General features: G+C 37.1%; 1 protein-coding gene across 7 annotated transcripts in view; it reads right to left on the reverse strand.

Annotated features, from left to right (window-relative positions):
• Positions 1-14,211, reverse strand: part of IFT88 (intraflagellar transport 88) — a 135,646-nt gene that overhangs the window by 25,055 nt on the left and 96,380 nt on the right. For all 7 annotated transcript variants that reach the window (XR_012016337.1, XR_012016338.1, XM_072795819.1 and 4 more), the window contains exons 22-24: positions 12,659-12,724; positions 9,164-9,270; positions 2,193-2,259 (exon numbers count right to left, since the gene is read on the reverse strand). Coding sequence is in view for 5 of the 7 variants with exons in the window: in XM_072795819.1 (XP_072651920.1) it covers positions 2,193-2,259; positions 9,164-9,270; positions 12,659-12,724 (240 nt within the window). In the remaining 2 variants the exon portion in view is untranslated. The remainder of the gene's footprint in view (positions 1-2,192; positions 2,260-9,163; positions 9,271-12,658; positions 12,725-14,211) is intronic.

Here is a 14,211-nt window from a genome sequence, read left to right on the forward strand (position 1 = left end):
ACAGAGATAGTGACAGAGATAGTAGGAGTGGGAGGAGAGCAAGAAGCAGGCTCCCCACTGAGCAGGGAGCCCCATGAAGGGCTCAATCCCAGGACCCTGGGATCATGACCTGAGCCAAAGGCAGACGCTTCACTGACTGAGCCACCCAGGCACCCCTGAACTTCAGATTTTTAAGAGGAAGTGTAGAAAACTTAGAAGATAGTGAATCCAGTCCTAGAACTTTAATAAATATTTAATACTCCCCTAGGGGTCACTTAAGACAATTATTCCCTACGGGACAGTCAATTTCAAAAAAAAAAAAAAATCATATCATAGGCTACTTGTTTCCTAAAAGAAAAGGATGAACAAGGACAGCAAGTTGGTCTGGTGAACCTAAGTTCCTCTTAACTGATGCACAAACCTTGTGGGCTGACCTCTTGGCCATTTGGGACATTTTTGGTACATGTTCTCTTATATACAATTCCAAAATCAAAAGCTCCTGAAAGCCAAGTTTTCAGGTGACAATATGTAAACTTCATGGGCATAAAGCCTGACTTGACCTGAAGCTATTTTTAGCCATCATTTATCTTTAGTGTTATTATTCATGTTTCACGAATCAGTAATAGTTATGTTTGACTGAGATGCTCCCTAGGGGTACTATATATGGGTGATGCACCATACAACTTTTCTAAACTCCAAAAAATGTTGAATTCTACAACACATTCAGCCCTATGGGCTTTGGAGAAGAGGTTGCAGGCCTGTAGTTCTCCAGCTTATTATGAGAATAGCTAGAACAGATCTCTCACAACCAGGACTCAGTTAAATCCAACCCCACATGAAAGCAGAAGTGGGGCCAGGGAAACAGAACTGAGCTGACATCTGAGAGTTAGGGGACACTATGGAGATGCCAATGCCCATCATGACCATGGAGGGCTGACCAGATAGTAAATGGCGACTTCCTGATGTGGCAGATGCCCCTTGGCATCCCTGGGACTCAAGCTGAAAGCTACTTCTACTAATTTCTGAAGCTCTGGTAACGACTCCTGTGACCTAAGAGTAAACAGGTGAGGACTGTGAGGTTCAGCTGGAGAAGCTGGACTATTCCTTAGAGAATCAAATTGTCTTGTTAGAACTAGATGCCACTGACGATTGTAACTGCTTAAACCCATCTGGCAAAGCAGAGCTTAGAACTCAGGAAAGAATCTTTGTCCCAACTGCAGTTTCTATCTACAGGAAGTTAGAACACACATGTGCATTTCTCTAGCACAGCACCTGAAACCTGTGTGTCTTTCTAACTAGATTTTAATTTCCCTGGGCACAGGGATCATGTCTTACTCATCCCCATGTCCTTGGCACTTGGCACAGTATTTATCTGGCACCTGATGTGCATCTAATAAATGTTTGTGAATGAAAGGCCTATCTGAACTAGGGTCGCATTTGCCTTTGTCCTGACTCCTAGATCACAGAGATAGGAGAATGATGTTGGGTAGTGCATGGATTTGAATCATGTATGTATGATGGTGCTAAGTATGGATATGAGAGATTATATATGTATTTATAGATCCCACTTTAGCATTTATTTTTCCACTTGGTTTCCTTAAAACCACCAAACTTCTATTACTCCCCTGACAAAGACACAGAAGCCGTATTTTGAGGAATGAGGGAAGGAAAACCTAACAATCTTATTAAGTAATGGTGTGACAAGCAATCAAAGTCAAGGAACTGAGAGATTCAAACAAATTTAGAAATCACCTGAAGCCTACAGTATTTACAGTTGGTCCAAAGACAGATAGCTGTCATGATCAAGACAGGGACTAGAACCATGGCTCCTAATTCCCAGACTGGCACTATTTCTATAAGAAGAGTGTAAAGACTCAGGACTGCCAGCATTCTTTAAGATCATCTTACTTCTCAAGGTACTGCCTTAAAATGTAAATTTAAAAAATGTAACATAGTAAAACCTCATTAGTATGGAAATCTATATTAATCTATCCAGCATGAACTTACTTAGAAATCACTTAGCAGAAACAGGTATGGTTACTTAAGAAAGTGAAATCCACTAACATTTATAGTCATTTACATAGCAGACTGCTTACAAAATTAATTAGAATAAGTGAGACTTTACTGTGTATGGAACAAAGGATATATTTTTCTGGATTATTCCAGATGTTTCTAGAAGCCTGTGTACTACACATCTGTCAGGAAATACTTACCACTGCTGGCACTGCCCTCTCTTCTGCTGCGGGGACCCCCACTGCCATCTCTGCCAGACTTTATGCGCTAGAACAAGAAGATGAGTTTAAAAGAATAAATATTCTCTCAGAGTTGAATATAAATAAATATTGATTTTTTAAATTAACATTACGTGTAGTGTTTAAGATTCGCTGTTCTTACCCCCTAAAAGCTGAGTTCAAATTGCTCCTTATCTGAGAGTTGATTCTATGGGAGAGATGAGGTTGTTCTGTAAGTAAAGGATTCACAGCCTGCCCTCTACCAGGGTGCTCAGTCTTTATTAAATACTCAAGTGGGACCTCCACTTTTAGCTTTTGAAATTCAACTTCTACAATAAAAGCATGATTAAAACCTCACAAAACACCTAAGATCTGTTCAGTAGTCCACTTTCCCAGGTATAAACTCACTCTTAAAACATAAATATCTTCAAGCTGTGACATTCTTAGGTTTCTTGAAGCAATTTATGGTTATTTTGTGTTTTGCTTAAGTGTTAGACATTTTGTATTGACATTGAATCTGTCTCAGTTCACACTGCCAGATTCTCGTATGTCTAATGCTGTGTTTAGAGACACAAGGCAGTTAGTGACCAGAATCAGACAGCTTTTGATAAATGTTTACTCTACAACTGACTGAAAAATTTTAAACATAGGTTGGTAGTACCTTATTTAGATCTTTAATAATATAAACACAATTTCATATTTAATTCAAAGGACAAGGGACTATTTATTCCCTCAACCCTGACAACTCCCTAGATATTTATAAATTATTAGGTCATGGATGGAATTATTGACATTGTGGTCTGCTAGGAAGAAACAAATTTCCTTTCAATAACTTAAGACTTGTTTCTGTAAAATGGAACACTCTCCTAAAACTCAGGACTTTCACATATATGTAAACATGCTCACATTTTTTGTTAAAAAAGAAACCTCCCTTGAAATCCCATCTCTCTTCCTTGACCCTTCACTTTTGAAAATCTAAAAATGATTTAACAAAATAAAAATTTTAAGGTCTATAATCAGATTTTATCTCAAAACTTGTTTTTCATCTCACCATAGATTATTTCTAGCATATCTAAAAGACCTATATAATGCTAAAATAAACTCACAAAGACAAATGCCCATGTAACTTGAAATTTTTTCAAATCAAATGTGAGAAAAGATCTTGCATCCTGTTTTAGTAACCATACATTTAGAATAGGACAATTTAAGAAAGTGAGCACTTTCCACAATCACCATTCTTCACCCCTTCACACCTATTCTTTGCTCTCATCTAGAACTTCCCAATCCTTTAGCTCCTATCCATATTTTCCTAATTAATTCCCTTAAATCTTTATTTTCATCCTAGAATCACCCCATCACCTTAAGGACAACTCCATCAGGACCTCCAGGCCCCTTGCTTGCCCACCTGTCTTTCTGCTCTACTCACCAAGAAACCTAAAATCTGGCTTGATTCAATGACTTCTCTTCTTCCTCTCCTATTCCCAGGACACTGTGCTCTACTGGACACATATCACATAAGCACATGACAGTGCCAGCCTCCAGGGGCCTCCCCACTGCTGGTTCAGCTCTGTCCCCACGGAATAAGCATATTTTTAATACACCACGTTCTGTTCTTCTCACCTTTGGAAACTGACTGTGCCCCTCCTACTTTGTGAATAAAAGGCAGCCTGCACCCGCTGGATGTGCCAGCTCCCTCCTTCCATGGATCCTGTCTGTCTGCCATACCCTTCTTCATCTTCTTCCCAGCTCCCACTCATCCCTTAAAGCTCAGAGCCACTCTCATCTCAGGGAAACTCCCCAGCACCCATGCCCTCCTTACACTCATGGTCTGCCCTGCTTGTCTTTTTCCTTCACTACTCTCCTGTGGGCAGAGAATGTGGAGTTTGTTTTGTTTGGGGTGGGGGAGGGGCAGAGGGGAAGAAGGGAGAGAGAGGAAAAGAGACTAAGAGAGGAGGAGCAACAAGAGAGGGAGAGAGAGACAATCTTAAGCAGGCTCCATGCCAGCATGGAGCCCAGTGTGGGGCTACATCTCACAACCCTGAGATCATGAGCTGAGCCAAAATCAAGAGTTGGATACTTAGCCACTTGGGTGCCCCAAGAATGAGGGTTTTTATCCCCTTCCATCTGAATACCTATTTGCTGCTGAAAACAAACAAATTCCACTCCTAAATCTTATGGACTTTGTTTTCTAATCCTCTTTGAATTTCGGCTGATACTTTTCCTTTTCTATTTAGATTACTAAGTCTTTAATTCCTGCTCCTGCCATTTTGTTCTTTTCCAGACATACAGTCAAGTTTGACAGAATGCTTTGCAGCTAACTTTATGGGTTCAGTGAAGAAGAAACATAAAACATCTCTTTATAAAGTGGCACTATGAGGCTCACAGTGCTAAGGGCCAGGTCACACTGCTCCAGGCCCGTAGTAGGCAGGTGTGGCAGAGAAGGTCTCTCTTGCCTGGCCAAACAGCCCAGTGCCTGGAACTGCTTACTGATGGCACTAATGAATACTTGTGTAAAGTTTTCTTCCTACTCTGGAATGTAGGTCCCCCAAGCACAAAGGGGAGAACAGTCTTTTTTTTCCATAATAGTTCCAGGAAGAGAAACAAGTTCTCTGAAAAATCAGTCTAAATACATTTCTCGCTTTAACATTTTAAAGTAGGAGTTAAGGATTCAGGGGGATACTCTACCCTTGACCCAAATAAACTTGAATCAATTTATCTTTCTTTCTTTGGTCTAAATAAATCCTTCTCCATTTTTAAATAATTTTAAAAAATCCATGGCCTGATTTATTTTACATCCACTGCCTACCTCCCCACCCTCCAAATCAGATTCCACACCCTGAGCTGGTATTTGATCATTTGCATGATGACCCTGTGGGAACATATACTTTAGATAAGTGCTTTTCAAAATTTAGTGAATAGAAAAATACCTGGAGGGGCTTGTTTGAAAAAAAAAAAAACAAAACACAAAGAGATGCTTGAATTTAACTCTGGGATAGGTTTTGGGTAGGTTTGAGGTGGGGCCCAAGACTGTGTAATGCTAAGACATGCCCAGGTGATTGTGAGGCTCCAGTGGTCCATAAAGCATGCTTGAATAGCACTGTTTTGAGACCTTAACGCCTAATCAAATTCTGGTGAGCAAGGTACATTTTCATTTAATTCATGGTATGAGTTCCCAACTTCTGTGAGTGCAGAGTAAGGACAGACTATGTATCAACTGAAAATAATGATTTGCATCATCCTTTTCCAGTACTATTCATAAGGTAGTAAGGCATAGTAGTTAGGAACCTGGACTTGGGAACCAGCCTCCCTGGAGTTGAAGCCTAGGTCTGTCCCCAAAAGGTGTGTGACCTGGAGGAAGTTACTTAGCTACCATGGGTCTCAGTTTTTCCGTCTGTTTAAAAAAGTAATAATAAAGCCAAATCCAACATCATAGGTCTACTGTGATGATTAAATTAGTTAATACATAGAGTGCCTGTACTTATCATGCACTCAGTAAATGTTAGCTGTTGCTGTTATTAATGTCTAGTTAAGCAGATGTAATCATATGGAATTAAAGGGAAAACTGTAACCAGAACCATGAAGAGTGCTAACTAACATTCACGAACATTCATCCAGCATCTTCACTTCTTTTCCTTCCTGCTGCCAAACTTCCACGACTATTAGTACTTCCAGAGGAAAGGAAGGGATAGGACTTGGGGTCAACTTTGTATTCCTTTCAGCATCTCTAGGTAAACATTTGATGTGATTATCTATGATATCCCTGCTTTCCATTAAACGTCCATTTCACAAACTGTCTCCAGTTCACAATACAGAAATGTTCTTCTTCAGCAAGAAACATCAAAATTAGACTGATTGTAGAGAGTCACCAACTCTAAAAAAGATAGTTGACTAACTGTGAAGATGTTTAAAGAAATCACGGCCTATCTATACAAAAGTGCATTAGCAGGCATTAACAATGATTATATGAAGACATTCTGATGACATAGAAAATGTTAAGTTTCTGCATTAGGGCAGATTCTAAATAAACACAGGAAAAATAACAAGTTTTAAGTTCAGATTTAGAAAAGAAGAGTGTCCTTAACTCAGAAGTTTATTTATTATACTTTATGTACTACGCAAACCAGGAAATAGAATGCTCTGCCCATGGGCTCACAATCTCAGAAACACAAACTGAAATGGGATATGCAATAATTAAAAGATAAATTAGCTCTCAGTGAGAACTCTTTTTAAGTCTCTTCTTCCTAGGACCTTTCTCTTCCTTTATTTTTTCTCTTCCACTGTGTATTTATAAGCAAAACATAAGTGAGAAAACTTTAAGAAAATGTTTCTTTTTAAAAATTTTTAAAAAGATTTTATTTATTTGACAGAAAGAGAGAGAGAGAGAGAGCGCGTGCGCGCACAAGCAGGGGGAGTGGCAGGCAGAGGGAGAGGGAGAAGCAGCCTCTCACTTGAGGAAGAAGCCTGATATGGGGCTTGCTCCCAGGACCTTGGGACCATGACCTGAGCTGAAGGCAGATGCTTAACCAACTGAGCCACCCAGGAACCCTGAAAATGTTTATTTCAGATTTAATGAAAAGTACCAAAGAACAAAGAAATTGATTTCAAGGGCACTGAAAAAAGAGTGCTTTGTGGATGAGGACTGTGACTTTGACTGTAAAGAAAGATTAGGCAGTAACATTTGAGGGAAAATATTAAAGAGAAGCTATAATGAGAGAAGATATCTAAGTGATCTTAGGTTTTATACAGATTACAATGAGGACAGTGATAAAATATTACCAAAAGAGACACTGCTCAAGTACTGTGAGACATTAATAATCAGAGTAAATATGTAAGAGAAACACTGGATAATCTAAATGCATCTAAATGCATCAATAGTAACTTGTATGAGTTTACTAAAGTATTCTTAATTAAATCATTAAGGAATTATTTTAGTGAGGACAGTGGAAGGATATCAGGTCTATGAGAGAGAAAGATAAAAATTGATTATATTCAATGTACATATATTTTGATGGAAGAGGAATCAAAAGGCTGGGTACTAACTAGAAAGAAAAAGCAGTCTCAATGACATTACGTATTCATTCATAATAGTATCCAGTAGCCCATAGCAGTCAGCCAGAGGAAGAAAGAGTTTAACACCACAGAGAAAATGCATAAAGGAAAGAGGATACGATAAGAGGAAAGGCAGAAGGAGAGAGGAAACCAATAAAGAGGTGAAGTACTACAAAGACTAGAACCAGCACATGGGGAAATCAAGTGATAAGAAAATTGTGTAAAAGCAACTCTCATTTCTTTAAAGGGGGCATATTTGGTCTCTAATTTCCCAGGGACTCCTCATAATCAGGGTTTCCTACACTGTAGTTATATCCCTTGGAAGCCAGCTGCAAAGGAAGTCCCAAGGAATCCGTGTTTCTTACACGTGGAATTCCCTTGTGGGCTGCCTGCAAGGCAAGTCCCAGGGGGTCAGAAGGGCTGCTACTTATTGTGTAAAAGGGGGCCACACTGGAAGTCTACTAAATCAGAGATAGCAATACATATGTCAGTCTTCCTGTTTAAGGTTATAAGTTGTGAGAAGTATATTATGAAAGATCCATAATTTGTATTAGTCGTGTGTTCTCTGTTCAGTATAAACTTAAACTGCAGATGATTAAACTTAGGAAGTCTTAAGACTTTAACTCTACATACCTCTGTGGTTCTATACTAAGTAACTTAACGAATCTAATTTTAAGCTCCAAATAATGTTCTTGGTTTGAAATATATAATTTTTTTGATTCTTCTTAATGAAACACATTTAATAGTGATTATGATAACAATTATGATAACTTGAACTCTGATTTATCTCCATTTAATTTTACAAAGCTTTCATACAGGTTACCTAATTTAGCAATTGGTACATGGTAGTAAATTGGTTTTCACAGCAAGTTTTAAACTATTTACCCTACCATGGCATTTTGATACCAACTTGATGTTTTATAGAATTTTTAAGGTAAAAATCTATGTCATGCTCATAATCCTTAAACAACTGATACTTTAAAAAACAATAAAACAATCAGATCACATCTCCAAAGCAAAGACAAGATAACCACATTTTGAAGCAAAGACAAGATAACTACATTTTGAAAGCAAATATGGAACTTAGATTTAATTATCTAAGATAATTTCTTTAAAAAGTCTAACCTTAAAGAATATATTTTTCTGTGAAAGGCAGACACTCAAAAATCATGCTAAATTTTTAAACATTCTAGGCTCAAACTTAGGAGAGATTATTTTCTTAAAGAAGTAAAACTAAGAACACTGTTATTCCATATATTGCATGAAACACAGAAATACACTTAAAATGCTTCCATGTATATTACTAATATTCTCAGAGCCATGCTCTACTACATAATGAAACAGCTTAAAGAAAAAGTACTATTATCATATACAATTGCCTCTTAGTTTCCATGGACCACTGGATACTCCAACTGAAATTAACTGTATAAATTAACCTGTAATTTATTTTGTATTGTGGAAAGTTACAGTGATTTGAGTAACCTCCACGAAAGTATGTTGACTCTGATGTACTTTCTCCTATTAAGAATTGGTTCTTCATGAGACTCCTAACTCTGGGAAATGAGCAGGGGGTGGTGGAAAGGGAGGTGGGTGGGGGGTGGGGGTAGCTGGGTGGTGGGCACTGAGAGGGGCACTTGATGGGATGAGCACTGGGTGTTATGCTATATGTTGGCAAATTGAACTCCAATAAAAAAAGAAAAAAGGAAAAAAGAAAAAAAAAGAATTGGTTCTTGATAAGAATTTTATCTTCAAACTAGAATTTTAGGTATTCTTCCTTTTATGACACAGCAGAAAAAAATTCAACTTTATTTTCCTAAGAGAAGCTCTCAGAATCACCGTTCGAGCTACAGAAGACTGACATTTTGAAAATTAACAGACAGCAGTTTTTGGCCCATATGAGATACCTGTTCTCTTATTTCTTTCATTTTTTCCAATCTCTTGAGTTTTGTTGCATATTCTTGAACTTCTTTTAATCCAATATCTGTACAGAGACGAACCAAGAAACGGAGACCTAAATTGCAAAATATAGTTTTAGAAAAATATTAATGCCCAGTGTTGAAAATATAACAAATCAATAAAGTCAGTCTTTTGGGACACAAGTAGGATTGATACTTGCAAATAGTGTTTGTTTCTATTAACAACTACAGTTTGTATTCTCTGGCCCTAAGGTGACAGAACCTCCTGGGAAGGGGAGCTAAAGGGATGGTTCTCTCCACCTGCCCTACCCTCAGGCGAGGCCATACCATCTACTTAGAGCCCTTCCCATACTCTTCACGTCCTTATCTGCTTTTCCTTTACACCATTTAGGACCACTGACATGTATATTTGTTTATTATCTTTCTCTTCCCAGGGGTTTTCATCGGTTTTACTTTTCACCATATGCACAGTGCTTCAACAGTGCTGTACACCAACACTCCACAAGAATTTTTAAGAAAGTCAACAATTCATAACCACTGACATATTGCAAAAGTAACAGTACTAAAATAATTTAAAATGTCACACATTACTATATAAATTGCCCACATACATATTTATCTTAATAATTCACACTAAGGTAATTTTTATATATTGTACAAATAATACTAAAATATTTCTCTTACCAATCTGTCCTTAGAAAGAGTGGCTTCGGGGTATTTATTTAATGTAAAATAAAAATCAATGTTTTTGGTAGATGTTCTCTGAAATTTAGCATGTCATCTGAACTCTATAGAGCAGGTTAACTTTTGATAACTTAAGAATACATTTTAAGAATGGAATTATCCTGTTGGGTTTATCAAAAAACTGTTCTGTTCAAAATGAGATATTACATGAGTGCAAATGTTTTTTTTTATAGCTATAGTTAAGAGAGACAAATTGTATTTGCTGTGAAAATGATCTAGGTCAAAGCCATCTTGAACACTCCCTATGGCATAGATAATCATTCAAGTTTTTAGAGTGAATCTTTTTTTAAAAAAAGATTTTATTTGTAAGTAACCTCTACACCCAATGTGGGGCTCAAATTCACAACCCTGAGATCAAGAGTCACATGCTCCACAGACTGAGCCAGCCAGGCATTCCCTCCTTAGAGTAAATCTTAGACTCTCAATAAAGAAAGAAATTTGGATTTGGCTGGAGATTCTCCCTTTACTGGTCCAGAGCAGAGGTACTAAGCTACTGCAGTGGTTCTCAATCAGCAGCAGTTCTGTCAATGCAATTTGGCAATGTCGGTACATTTCTGTTTTTCACAATGAGGGGGTGTAAGTGCTAGGAACATCTGGTGGGTAGAGGCCAGGAATGCTGCTAAAACATTCTATGATCCATATGATGGTCTCCCCCAGTACAGAATTATCTGATCCCAAATGTCAATGGTGCCAAGGGAAAAGTCTTGCCTAGCAGACTTTCGGGTTGCTTTATTTTTACAAAATGATATTATTGCTACCTCTCAATCTCTAAATCACCAGTTTCCTAAAGTGATCGAGATTAAGAATCACATCAAAAAACAAAAAACAAAAAACAAAACAAAACAAAACAAAAACAAAACAAAAAAAACCCCCAAAACCTTCTAAAAGAAATGGGAAGGGAGCCTGGGTGGTTCAGTTGGTTAAGCCTCTGATTTTTTGCCTAGGATCATGATCTGGGGCTGCCCCCCACCACTCCTGTGTTCTTTTTCTTTCAAATAAGTAAACAAAAAAATCTTAAAAAAATTTAATAGGAAATGAAAGATATCTGCATCCACTGCAAATTTAAATGAGGATCCCTGTAGGTTGGGCTAGAATTTGTGCTTTTTAAAGTTTTACAAGTAATTCCACATAGCCTGTTTCCTGACGGCATTTGCAAACCACTGCTGTAAATGAACAAATCTGCTTCTAATCAGCATTAGAAAAGCCCTTGCTCCTAAACTGCTACCAAAGGCCATAATTCTGAGCTCTCTGCTGTTGACCTTTCACAAAAGCCAAATGGAGAAAAATATTAATGAAGGAACATTCAGTACATCTCATCACTGGATCAGGCTGAGCCATGGGAAAACTTGGTATAGAAAAGATTTGTCTTACTGAACTGAAATGCATTGTTTAGTGCTGTCACTGAAGGACAAAATTAAAAAGTCTTTCAAACGTTTTATTTGCTGTAAGGATGTCATGAAAGCCAGGAGCTGCTGTAGCTTTAATTGAGCTTATCTAACATATCTCTTGGTTTCAAAACATAAATGAAAAGTCAGAAATGTTTTCTTCTTCCCCAAGAATTACTTTATGTTTCCTCATAAATAGAAAATATTATATAACTGATTATATTTTTTCTCTTTCCTTTAGCTGCAAAGCTATTCAGGGCCAAATACACAGTTTAATGGGAGTATGTCATGTGAATATGGTTATTTTGTATTTTTCTTTTCTTTTTTTTTTTTTTAGATCTTATTTTTTTAATTTTTATTTATTTATGATAGTCACAGAGAGAGAGAGGCAGAGACACAGGCAGAGGGAGAAGCAGGCTCCATGCACCGGGAGCCTGACGTGGGATTCGATCCAGGGTCTCCAGGATCGCGCCCTGGGCCAAAGGCAGGCGCCAAACCGCTGCGCCACCCAGGGATCCCAATTTTGTATTTTTCTTGATCATGACTTTGTTGTTGGTACTCCTGTTATACTTCACATTATTACTTTAAGTTACATCAAACCTTTTGTGCAACAAGATGGGGAATAAATGAGTATTTTCTACAAAGCTAACTTCACAAAAGGGAAATAAGTAACATACCAACATAATATTTTAAACTTAAGGTAACATTAAAATTCATTTGCTATCCATATGAGCAAGATGATTGTTCTATTTTCATAAACTCAAAGTATTTTTCAACCTCAGAAAGCTGCATACTAAGTAGAGAGTTAAAAATGCCTTTTCTGGGGCGCCTGGGTGGAGCAGTTGGTTAAGCCTTTGGTTAGGCATCTGCCTTCAGCTCAGGTCATGATCCTGGTATCCTGGGATCAAGCACTGGGCTCCCTGCTCAGCAGGGAGCCTGCTTCTCTCTTCCTCCGTCTCTCCTCCTGCTCATGGCACACACCCTCTCTCTTTCATTCTAGCTTTCAAGTAAATAAATTTTTAAAAATGCATTTTCTATAAAACATCAGTTTATGAACTTTAAAAAATAAAAAATAGTCCAAAATTTATTCTTCAAATTTCATAAAACTTTGAAATAGAGATCTGTTTACTACTGAAGAGAACCTAGTGGTATACTTAAATCCATCAAAAATTAAATTCTATAAAATGTACTTGCATAGTCAAATTTTGTGATCCCATAACCACATGTGTAAACATGTATCACAAATTATAGGCTGGTGGCTATATATGTAATTACTGTAGCAAATGTAATTATCATACACAAGGACATAAAATGTGAGAACGGATAGCTTCAAAGTTACAAGACATAAACTCACATTCAACATTTTCTGGAAATTTTCTGTGAATATCCTTATAAGTGTCTAATGCTTTTTGGTAGTTACCTATAAATAAAAAAGGAGAAAAAACCACACTAGTAGATTATCAAAATTAGTAAGATTCAGCAAAATAGTAATTTTAATCCAAGACACTGGCACCATTTATTGGTTTAGTAAGAAGACTTCCAGGTTTGCCACAAGCATATATAAACCATTCTTAATATAAGTTCTGGAAAAAAATGTACAGATAAAAGAAATTTGAAAAGGGCAGAGCAGAAGTAAATGGGTGATGACTAAAACTTAGTTTAGTTCTTAAAATAAATATGTTAGTGTCAAAGATTAAGATCTATTCAATTTCTTAAAAATTAATGATTGTTTTAGAAGAACAACAAATTTAAAAATAATTTAAGTGATAAGCTAACATTAATTTCAATGTCATTCACTTAGTTGGAAAAGATGAAAAATAACCTTTTCTGGTAGTTTTTATTTTGAAATATTAAAAAGTTTATCCAAAGCGTTTTGTTTTAGAATATAACTTAGCTTCATAGCAGCAAAGAATAGGAAAAATGAATTTTAGATCAAGGATTTTTGCTAATATCTCAGTAAACAAGTAATATCAATATCTCTGAGCCCCACTACACACAAGGGCCAGCCATGCTGATCCTCTAAGAGCTGTGGTAAGAATTGGATGCAACAGAGTCAGGAAGCCCACAGCACCCAGCATCTCTCAATAAACATCAGCTTCTCTTCTTCAGATCTGTACTTCAGTAACATAAGGGAGTTTCTGTTTTAAATCACTCAGAATACCTTATATGTACATTTCACATATGGCTGACACTGTAATGAACACTGGTAATTCAGAACTCACTCTAATAGAAATAACATGTACATACAGTACAGTGATATTCTAGGTATCATAGGAAATACAACAACAGCAAAGAAATCATCTAAATGCTCTGAGGACTCCTGTGTATATATTCTGATCCCCATTCTAAAGGAGTTCACAGACGTAAAGAAAGAAACCTTCTACACAACAGGATGAGAACACTGTTAACACTGTCACAGTCTGTGCTCCTCTGGGATCAAGGAATTTCTTTTCCTGAATCATTTGCAGGCTCTACAAGAGGGATTACAAATCTGTTAACATTTATCTCCTTGCTTAATCTCTGATGAGAGATTCTACTTCACAGTTAGTCCAGCACTACTACATCTCCATGCTTCAGGACAAGTGTCAGCAGTACAAGATATAATAAAAACAGTTACCGAAAACACAAAGATACCTAGTTTTATCTGGTATACCAGTTGTTCCAGCTCTGGGACTTCTTCAGGCTTCTCAGGAGTGAGACAGTCTTACAAGTTTGGCAGAGCATACAAGGATGTTTAGACTTATGTGAATAGAAAATGGAAATATAAACTATAGAATGTCTATTTTTCTGTGACTAACTTATGTTTCTCATATAATGCTTTGAGTATGTGTAGTAATCAAAAGCTAATGTTTTAATAAACAAATATGCAGTTGGAACACAGTTACATGCATAATTACCTAAAAGATA

This window comes from Canis lupus, chromosome 24 (genome assembly GCF_048164855.1).
Source record: "Canis lupus baileyi chromosome 24, mCanLup2.hap1, whole genome shotgun sequence".
Classification (NCBI taxonomy): domain Eukaryota; kingdom Metazoa; phylum Chordata; class Mammalia; order Carnivora; family Canidae; genus Canis; species Canis lupus.